At 61.3% G+C, this 10,308-nt stretch overlaps 2 protein-coding genes across 3 annotated transcripts; one reads left to right on the forward strand and one right to left on the reverse strand.

The window, feature by feature from the left end:
- Positions 1 to 85: 85 nt before the first annotated feature.
- On the forward strand, positions 86 to 4,362 carry NOP16 (NOP16 nucleolar protein). Its single transcript, XM_054038071.1, has 5 exons — positions 86 to 250; positions 925 to 1,039; positions 2,038 to 2,107; positions 3,373 to 3,479; positions 3,934 to 4,362. Exons 1-5 carry the CDS (start codon positions 144 to 146, stop codon positions 4,075 to 4,077), a joined length of 543 nt encoding a protein of 180 aa, XP_053894046.1. The 5' UTR covers positions 86 to 143; the 3' UTR covers positions 4,078 to 4,362.
- A 359-nt stretch (positions 4,363 to 4,721) lies between these two features.
- On the reverse strand, positions 4,722 to 10,184 carry ARL10 (ADP ribosylation factor like GTPase 10). Of its 2 annotated transcripts, none has more exons than XM_054038070.1 (4): positions 10,101 to 10,184; positions 7,887 to 8,055; positions 7,278 to 7,453; positions 4,722 to 6,458 (listed from the first exon to the last, which is right to left on the reverse strand). In XM_054038070.1, exons 2-4 carry the CDS (start codon positions 8,041 to 8,043, stop codon positions 6,282 to 6,284), a joined length of 510 nt encoding a protein of 169 aa, XP_053894045.1. In that variant the 5' UTR covers positions 8,044 to 8,055; positions 10,101 to 10,184; the 3' UTR covers positions 4,722 to 6,281. The 2 variants fall into 2 exon arrangements, with proteins under 2 accessions (XP_053894045.1, XP_053894044.1); XM_054038069.1 differs by lacking the exon at positions 10,101 to 10,184 and adding an exon at positions 9,407 to 9,727.
- Positions 10,185 to 10,308: the final 124 nt, after the last annotated feature.

The raw sequence follows: 10,308 nt of genomic DNA on the forward strand, positions 1-10,308 counted from the left end.
TAGTCCACCCCACACCGGGCCCTAGCGAAGGTCTTAGGGAAGCCCTCACAGTAGAACTACATTTCCCATCACGCCCAGCGCTCGGCCCAGCCCAGCGGCCCTGGGGTCTCTGACTGCGGCCGCGTGAGCTCGGAGCCGCCGCGATGCCGAAAGCCAAAGGGAAAAACCGGCGCCAAAAGTTCGGCTACAGCGTCAACCGCAAGCGGCTGAACCGGCAGAGCCGCAAGCGGGCGGCGCCCCGTATCGAATGGTGAGCGGGCCGGGCCGGGCCGGGCCGGGGGGATCTGGACCGAGGGGAGGGGCTGGGGGGAGCGGGGGGATCTGGACCGAGGGGAGGGGCTGGGAGGGGGGAGCGGGCCCGGCCGAAGTGGGGGGAGAGGAGGGGCTGGGAGGAGGGGGAGCGGGCCGGAGAGGAGGTGGGACTGGGGAGGGAGCGGGGGGATCTGGACCGAGGGGAGGGGCTGGGAGGGGGGAGCGGGCCCGGCCGAAGTGGGGGGAGAGGAGGGGCTGGGAGGAGGGGGAGCGGGCCGGAGAGGAGGTGGGACTGGGAGGGAGCGGGGGGATCTGGACCGAGGGGAGAGGGTGGGTCCTTGCCGTGGGGCAGAGTGGGCAATATTCTGGACTCCATTGCTGGTTAGGCCGTGCAGTGGGTCGGGGGGAGGCTGCGCCCCTCGGGACAGCCCCCCCCCACTAGGGTGCGAGCCACCCCATAAAGGGGTCACCGGTACTGCATGAGAATTAAAGACCCTGCTCCTGGGAGGATCTGCCCTGGCCCCAGAGGGGGTGGAAGTGTGGGGTTTCCTGAGGTTCCTCTGGCCAGACACAGGTAGTGGGAACAGGGCTCTTGCTGCATGGATGGGCCATTGATTGATGTGGTGATGGGTGTGAAATAGCCACTTTCCTCCCACTTTTGTCTCTGGCCAGCTCCCACATCAGACATGCGTGGGACAGAACCAAATCCGTGTCTCAGAACCTGGCTGAAATGGGGCTGGCTGCAGACCCCAACAAGGCGATTCCCATCCAGAAAAGGCAGCTACCGGTAAGTACAGCATAAGAGAAACACACTTCTCCCAAGTATCAGAGGGGTAGCCGTGTTAGTCTGGATCTGTAAAAAGCAACAGAGAATCCTGTGGCACCTTATAGACTAACAGACGTATTGGAGCATAAGTTTTCGTGGGTGCAATCTGACGAAGTGGGCATTCACCCACAAAAACTTATGCTCCAATACATCTGTTAGTCTTAAAGGTGCCATAGGACTCTCTGTTGCTTTTTACACTTCTCCCAAGAGGCTAAAGCCCGTGGATCAAGAGGGGGCCCAAGGAGTGGAAATGAACATAAGGGAAAACATCAGCTGGGTTATCTGGCAACACTCCCCAACTTGGATGGGTGACAATTCTCCAAGGGCACTGGTGGATGCCCAGTCACAATAGGAGACCCCTAACTAGACTGGACAAGGTATTAGAAAATCTGCCCTGCCTTGGTCCCTGGTGTGTGGACTCAGTGGGGTCTGCCATCTTGATTCTTTCTCTAGTGTGTGTGTGTGTGTGTGGAGGGCGGGGGTGGCAATGCAGGGAGAGCTTACGCGCATGTGCAAGGAGCTGCTGTCTCTTTTCCTTGGGGATTCGTTAGCCAGGGGCAGTGGGGTTAGCCTGGAGACGCTTCACTTGGCTCAGAGGGGCAGAAAGCAGGGATCAGTCCCCCTCTTTGTTAAAGCAGATGCTGTCAGGCCAAACTTGGCCCTAGCAAATATTGTCACAGGGCTTGTGATCAAAAACCTGAAAGCATCTATGTTCACGTAGGCATTTCCTCAACTTGGGCAGTGACTCTAGGCCAGCCAAACGGCATAAGAAGTGAAGGGTAAATGAGGCTTTTCAAACGCCGAGGTGGTCGTAGTTACATGGACTAGGAAATGTGTTTAAGCCGGTCAGTGGTACAAGGGCTGGCTGGGGAAGGAACAGCCACCAAGGCCATGTCTGGATGCATGAGCCCCAGGTGAATGGAGTTTTCTTGAGCGGTCTCGTCTCCCATTCAATTCAGGTGATGGACATGGAGGTTGATGGCCAAGACAAAGGGAAGAGAGTCGTGCAGAAGCCTTACGTCCTGGACGGTTGGTACCACCTTCCTCTGGTTCGACGCGCGCTCGCGTTGCTGGCCACGGCAGCCTCTGGGCACTGCAGTTCCCACTGTGCTCGTTTCCTGCGAACGAGGTGCAGCTCTCAGGCTCCTGGGTGGGCTGGTAACTTGCCCTCAATTGGGCAAAGCTTGGGTATTTGCTCTTGCAGTAGGCACCCTTCAGCCGAGGATTACGGATCCCTGCTGTGCCACGACTCTGGCATTTATTCTTATGGAGCCGCTGCTTTGCCACCGATGTCAGAAATGGCTTTAGAGCTCTCTTGTGGGGGCAGCCAGCAGAGGGAGCTCAAGTAGCCAACAACCCCTGTTCCTAGAGCGGAGCTACCACTGGTTCATGTGCTCTGCCCTGTGCCCTAGGGGAGGATCCGTCTGATGGATTCCCCTCCCCACTCCTCTGGGCCTTGCCTTGGTTCCTCTCACCAGGGAGAGCTCTGATCGTTCTCCGAGACCCACTGATCTCTGGTGCTCTTTGCAACAAGGAAACAGAGAGGCAAAGCCTGTTGGCTTCTTGTCACATCAAAAAGGGGGGGGTGAAAGCTGGTTTCTGTAGCAGGACTACAAGCCCCCAGGAGCATCCTGGGAAGCTTCCTGCAGCGGCAGCTCCTCCCGTCTGAGGCCTCGGAGACGTAGTAGCGTGTGGCTGTGAGGTGGGAGATGACGGTTGCGCCTAGTGTAATACAGGCTGTTAGGGAGACTGTCCCATAGTGATGGGTGAGCTGGACCTTGGCCCAGCTGGGTTTCGGAGTTGTTAGCCCCTGAACGTCACCAGCCGAAGCCCTCAAAGTGTCTGCTCTGGCAAAAGCGTCAAAGGCCCTGCCAGCTTCTGTCCCTAGCTTGGGATTTAATCGCTCGATCTCTGCTCCCCCAGCCAGGGCATCTCTCTTCATGCCAACCCTCCTGCCTGCTCTCAGATCGGAGCACTGGAGTTGGCCACTGAGCCGATGAGGCAGACACACATCACGTGCGGTAGGCGGCCTTGAGTCTGGGAACTTCGAACGTGTGTTCTCTGCTCTAAGCCACTGAGCTGCAGTGCCCCGGGTTACTAGGTGTTGGTGTCTCTGCCGCCACGAACGGGGAGTGGCCATTAATGCGGGACGTGTCCCCGAGATAGACTAGCCACTGCCAGTGACGATGGCTCAGTCTCATTTCCACAGATACCAGGTCAGGGCTCCTTAGAAACACTGCATGGTTCTGGCTCTTGTCTGCCTGCATCACTGTGTCTCTGCTTGCGGTGCCTAGAGCTGGAGTATGAGGCCAGCCTCCCGGAGAAGAAGTCGGAGACGCTCTCCAGAGACCTTATCGATTATGTGCAGTACATGGTACGGAACCATGGCGAGAACTACAAGGTGGGTGGTCCCTGCCTTTGGGGGAGGAGGGTTGGAGGAGGTGTCTGGGAGCCTCTGCCTCAGTGCTTGTGGCCAGTGGGAGAGCGACAGGGCAACCCCATCACGGCAACTTCTTAGCCGTTGGGGGGGGGGGGGGGGGGGGCGGCGAGAAGCAGCCAGAGGTGTTCTGTGCCCTGGAGCCTGCATCCCAGTCTGGGGGCTCTGTCAGGGAAGTGGCTCTTTGAATCTCCTGGTTTGCATCTGAGTCACCTTTGGGCTGCATGAAACTTCACCCAATCTCTAACCACACCTGCCTGTGAGTGGAGTCGGGTGGGCGGCTCGAGGTGCCACCCCTGTGCTGCGTGCAGCCGGCCGTGGAGGTGCTTGTTCTTGGGCTGTGGGGGTCTCCTGGATGTCTGCTCCATCCAGCCCCCACGAGGCAGCTGCCCTGACTGTCCCTTCTCCCCACCCCCAGGACATGGCTCGCGATGAGAAGAACTACTACCAGGACACGCCCAAGCAGATCAAGAGGAAGATCAGTGTGTATAAGCGCTTCTACCCGGAGGAGTTCCAGGCTTTCACTGCATCCCTGCAGCAGGTCAAGATGGACCAGCAGTGACTGCTCCCACCCTGCCCTGTTGTACCCACCCGCAGCTGCAGGTCCTGTGCTGCCACTCCCCAGGCAACCAAGGGAAGATTGCCTCTGCCTGCTGGTGCCATTTCACCCTTCGCAGGCTGGGGCTCGCTGAACTAGAAGGTGGGAACGAGCGTGCGCTAGAACGGGCTCCTCCGTACGGCTGCTGGGGAGTCAGCTGCTGCCTCACCCTAGTGGGGGCGAAGGGAAGAGACCGTCTCTTGTGTCCTGCAGCTCCGAGTTACAATAAACCAGCGTGAATACACCCGAGTGCAGCTGGCTCCAGCTCCTGCCTGCACTGTGTGGAGTCGGGGTGGCCTCGGCGCTGACCCAAGGAAGTCGTCATTCTGGGAACTGCTCTGGTTCTTCACAGGTGGTGCTGTGGCCCCCTGCCCGGTGCAGCCATGGGGCGGGATTGTTCACAGTCCCCTCGCAGGAGTCCACAGGGCTTTGCTGCTCTCTGCTTCAGAACAGCAGCCCTGGGAGTGGGAGGGTGCTGCCTTTCCCCAGCGCTACACGTTCACCTGCCGGGACGCACACTTGCCCTTATCTCTACAGAGTGATACTCGGGCCTCCGGGGGTCAGGAGCCAGATTAGCAATCAGCGGTACCCCAAAAGCCACAGTCGTGTGAATTCATCGTTCCGTTTACTATCGTACTCGTCCTGTTTAAACAGTCTGACAGGGAAAGATTGTTTTTATAGGTTATTCTCACAGCAAAACGACTGACCAAGTATTTTATCAACTGCAAGTGGTTAATCTAGTAAAAGCATCCTGATTGGTTAATCCTGACGTCAGGTGCTGCAAAGAGCCACTCGCTGCTCCTGTGCCTCAGGCTGACTGTCACTGGCCCGAGAGAACCCCTGTCCCTCCAGGGGCTCTTCAGTGGTACAGCAAGGAGGGTGTCAGCCCCTCGCCGCCTCGGGGCTACTGACCCCGGGCTCTGCTCACTCCACACCACACCAGATCCCTCTGCCTCTGCCCTTCTGCAGTTCCAGCCCTGGGGCTGGCAGCAGCAAACGGCCTGAATGCAGTAAAGTAGCACTGCACCAGTGGTTCCTCCGCCCTCGTCCTGCCTCTTAACGCAGGGCGAGAGGAAGGAATGGGGGTACCGCTCGGCTTGGGGAAGAGTCACTCCCCAAGGAGCATCCAACCAGCTCCAGAAACCGCCTCTCTCCCCTTCTCCACCCATCTGCTGCGGAGCGTGGGGCAGGCCGACCACCCTACCCATGGCTCTTCCACACGCAGGCTGGGATTACAAGCCAGGGAAGCACCTGGCCCTTACGCAGCTGGAGACAGGAAAGGGCAGACGCATCCCTCCTGTGGAACAGCAGGTGCCTGCCCCTCCCTTGTCTCCCAGCAAGGCACCTCTCCCTTCCCCTCGCCCCCTGCCCCACCCTGTTTCAGCCACTGATCTGGGGGTGATTTACTCTCCCAGTGGAGCTTTGCTCCAGGCCGGTAGGTGCCGTAACTGCCTTTCCTCACTGCGGGGGTGCGTGTGTGAGTGCAGGGAAGTGACTGCAGCCTTTTGCTTGGCAGCTGGACTGGCACCAGTGCCTCTGTCTGTCAGGCACCTACCCCATCTGCCCCCTGCAGCAGCCCTGGCCGCAGGGGGGATTCTGCTCCCTTCACACCATGGAAAGACAACTGCTGCCTGCCAGAGAAGAGCCTCGTTGCAGAAGCTCCTACGGCCCCTCCTCTGCCCTATTGCCCGCCCTCCCTGGGCCAGGAAGCACCCACCGGGCCTGCCTGCGCATCCTTCATTTAGAGTTGTCAATTTAAATGTCATTTACCTGGGGCACAACCGTCTAACTGGGCTGCAAAACAGCAGGGCCTTTACGGGCTGTGGCACTGCGTGGCCCCTTTCGTGCCACATGCACCAGGCTCAATGGTGCCCATCCGCCCCTGCTGCGCGGGGTTGGGGATATTGTGTGTAAACATCACTGTGCCCCATCTAGAGGTGGGAGACTCTGCCCTTGAGCTGCCAGGGGACAAAGGCTGTTCTCCCCTCTTGCCACAGATCCATGACTGGGCCGGCCAGCTGCGGGCAGCTTGCATAGGCCCCAAAGGAGTGCATGGGAGTAGAGCGGCTCTGGCCCGTCAGTGCAGAGCCAGCAGTCTCCAGTCCAGGCAAACACGAGCAGCAGCAGGGTCAGTCCAACCTGCCTGTCCCTAGGGTGTGAAGAGCACGTCAGAGCTGGGAGAGCAGTTCCACCAGCAGACTCTTCACGTGCCGGATGCTGGTGGCAGTGGCTAGCGCGGCGTGCGTGGCGCTCGTGGGCAGCAGGAAGCACTCCCTCTGTTCGTTCAGCGTGTGCAGGGCCAGCTCCCGGTGCAGCTCAGCCGCGCTCAGGGCATCGCTCTTGTCCTAGGAGAAACCAGGACCAGCTGGGTTTGAATGGTGTCACCCAGCTCCTTAACCCACGCAGCGCCCCTTCCGACAGGGCTACGCAGCAGGCACCCTGGCTCGGGCTGGGCAGGGCCCTGCATGGATGGAGCTGCCGGGGCTCACGCCCGTTCGTTGTGGGAAAGGTGGCCCCAGAAAGCGATGGGTTTGCACTTGGGCATAGCTTCAGAACCCAAGAACTAGAAGGGATCCCTGCAGCGTAGGGCGAGCCGGACTGTGATGCTCAGCGTGCTGCTTGGGCCAGAGGACTGCAGATTAGGTGAGCCTCAGCCCCCTGTTGCATGGGGTCATTTACATAAATTGTGGTTTCCAGGGGAAGAACAACAAACAGTGGTGCCAGCTAGAAAGCTGGAGATCTGAGTTCTCTGCTTGAACTAAATTCTGTTCTCTACAGGTTCTTATACCACGCTGAGCACTGGGATTTCCTCTGTCCTGGGCTTCTCTCCTCCTCTCCCGGGGGCAGAAGTGTGTGCAGGAGAGGGGGTTGTTGAGGCTTTTCTATATGCATTGTGTGTACACACACATTAGCAAAGGCGAGGCCAAAGAACGATGCCTTTCCCTTTCTAGTCTACGGTGGTTCTTATACCGCAGTACTGGAGCGCCCTCTGAGCAGCGGTGGGGAGGTCTGTGAGGGTCCTTAGTTCTTGGACTTCACCTGTCCCCTTTTGGGCCCAAGCAGCCCTGCCTCAGGGGTCTGAAAATCCTTTGCTACAACTGCCTTGTCCCGGGCCAGCCAGAGCCGTACCAGTTCCCAGCGGGACGAGATGCTGCGAGTCTGACCTGTTTATTGGCCAGGACGACCAAGGGCAAGCGAGGGTCCTCAGCCAGCAGCCACTGCAGCTCCTGTCGCGCTGCGGGGAGGCGCGGCCTGTCTGCAGCGTCCACTACGAACACCAGCACGTGGGCCTGACTCAGGTACTGGTTCCAGTAAAACCGCAGGTTCTGGCTGCCGCCAACTGAGACATAAAGAGCCAGACGTCAGCTACGCGGCCAGCCCAGGAATGGGGGGTGGAGGGGTCAGGGGAGCATTTCGGGGGCCCTGCACCCCAGGCTTAACCTGGGGAGAAGACATGGGAAACGGGGTGGGGGGGGGTGCTTTGTTAAACGTGTTTCCTGGTGGCATCAGGAAGGAGACAAAACTCCCTCCTGCAGTGGGGGAGAAGCAGTGCGCAGGGGCCTAGGCATCTCTAGCCAGACTGAGAGGCCCTGACCTACGCAGGTGCTCTAGCAGCTGGTGACCGAGACAAACGGAGTTGAAGGTCATTCCCGGGCAGGGGGCTCTAAGTGCTGGGAGCCCAGGTGGGCCAGCCCTGTGGACTAGTTTAAAAGCTCCTTGCTCTGGCAAGAGGTCACCCCCACCCCGCCAAAGGAGCCCAGGGCCAGACTTACGTTCCAGCAGGTCGATCTGGAAACCGTCTGCATACACTTGGACTGAGTTGAAGCCCTGGGTGGGAGCTGTGCGGTCCTTGGCTGCCTCGCTGGAGATGTAGTGGAGAACGCTGCTCTTCCCAGCTCCCTCCAGGCCCAGCACCAGGACCTGCCGCATGGAGAAATCCAGCTGCCAGGAGAGCAAGGGACTGGAATTAGGAGGAGCGGCTGATGCAGGGCCCTGGAAAGGGAAGGGCGACGTTCTCCCAGGTAACTGAAAGAGGTGCTGCCCAGGCCTGGGCCAAGCACAAGCAAAGGAAGTGGCCCCATGGTGCCCCATGTCCCCTGCAAGAACCACAATTCAACAGCAGCCCCCCCGCCCCGTGCAGGGCCGGGTGCCACCCACTGGCAGCTTGGAGCCCTGCATACTGTAACCCCTGGGGTCCACGGGTTATGGCAGGGGGTGGCCAAGCAGGGGTCTAACAAAGGTCCCTCACTGACGAGGTGGATAGCGAGGGGGTTTACCCCACAACTTCAACCTGCAGTCTCCAGCTCAGGTGCCCTCCTCTCCCTGCCCCAGTATGTGCCCTGTGGGCTCGCCCTGGCCTGGCACAACTTGGGGGCTCTATGCCATTTCCGTAACTGGAGGGGCGGGGCAGAGGGGAGTTGCTGCAGTGGGGCAGGCGGGGGGGGGGCTAGGGTGACCAGACGGCAAGCGTGAAAAATCGGGACAGGGGTGGGGGGTAATAGGAGCCTATATAAGAAAAAGACCCCAAAATCGGGACTGTCCCTATAAAATCGGGACATCTGGTCACCCTAGGGGGGGCTGATGCCAGGCCATAGCCACATCCAGGAAGCAGCCGCAGCTCGCCAGCGGAGTAGGTATCCCAGGCTGCTCTGCAGTTAACCCCTTGAATGCCAAGACCAGAATGCAGCGTGGGGAGGAAGCAGGGCGGGCACCCAGGGTGCAAGCCACAGACAGGGCGGGAAAACCGGGTGGAAACAGGTGATGTGTAAAGCCTGGCAGGGTGGGGCTCGAGGGCGGGCACCACATCCACTCCCTGACTCACCTTAGCTGGCCACCCAGCCTGTCCGGGTTGCGGGGTGCAATACAAAAAATCGGGGGGGGGGGCACATGACACCCCCGTCACCTCTGGGAGGAAAAATGACGGAAACGACCGGCAGGGGCAGAAGTATGCTTGCTTGCCCCAGCGCTAAAACGCCTAGTGTGGGCTCTGGGGGATGCAGACAGGGCTGGGTGCGGGGCCGGGGCAGGGGGCCCCCTCACCCAGTGCTGCAAAGAAGCGGGTTTGGGGGGCGCAGCCACTGACCGGTCCCAGCCACAGCTGGGCAAGAAGGGAGGTGCCCCCAGCCCTGGCAATGGGGCGCACGGCTTTGCACCCGCGGAGCCCCTGTCCCGGAGCAGAGAGCTGGCGCCCTGCCGCTGCTGCTGGCAGGGAACTTGGGGGGGTCTCCAGCCACGTGCGCGGCAAGGGCCCGGGCCCGGGTCCCAGAGACACACCCCCCCCCCCCGGCTTTACCTGTCCCGCGGCCAGCGGCGGCTCCCAGCGCGCCCCCCAGCGGCCGCCGCCGGGGAAGTAGGTTCTCCAGGCGATGAAGAGGAGCGAGCCCAGGGCGGCCACGGCGGCGCCCAGCGCCAGGCTCAGGTGTCTGAAGGCGCCGGGAGGAGCCATGGGAGCCCGGCGGAGCTGGCAAACGCCGGCCGCCCGCAGGGCTCGAGCCCCCGCCGGCCGGGGCGCCTGACCCCCCGCGGCACGTGGCTGGGCCGGGCCGCCAGCCAGGCTCTTAAAGGGGCCGCGCCGCTCTGCTCCCGTCGCGCGTGGGGAGGAGGCAGGCAGGCGGGCGAGGTGGTTCCTCTTCCTGTTGCTGTTCACAGGCCAGGCGGGGTGGCTCCCGTGGGCTGGGCCGCCGGCCGCGAGTGGATGTGACCGCGCGGGGCTTGCCCACGCGGGAGATGCTCGCTGTGCTTTGAGGTGCCGCGGCTACAAAGGGAGGGTCAGGGCCGCCCACGAGCCTTGGCTGCCCGTGTGGGTTAAACACGGGACTTAGCAGGGGTTCTGCAAGAACCCTCCAAAGCCCCCACGCGTGCTGGCGGCGGCTGTGGGTGGGGCACTACTACGGGCCGTGTTTCTCAGCTCCCCCTTCGGTGCACTTTGCCCTGCTCATGCCACGTAGGGGCCCACCCGTCTCGGCCCGTGGCCGCTGCTGCCGCACCTGGCTGGCGTACTGTGGAGCACCCGCTCCAGTCCCGCAGCGGGGAGGGCGGCCAGTGGAGCCGGGTCCGGGCACTTCGGATGGGACCCGCGGGGAGTTCGCTCTGCCCCTCGCACCGCCTGCGAGCCAGCCACGCGCGGACCGGCTCTGACCGGAACGTCCCTTCCCGGGACCGGAGCATCGCTGCTTCCTGCCCGCGCTGCGGCCG

Source organism: Malaclemys terrapin, chromosome 8 (assembly GCF_027887155.1).
Source record: "Malaclemys terrapin pileata isolate rMalTer1 chromosome 8, rMalTer1.hap1, whole genome shotgun sequence".
Taxonomy (NCBI): Eukaryota; Metazoa; Chordata; order Testudines; family Emydidae; genus Malaclemys; species Malaclemys terrapin.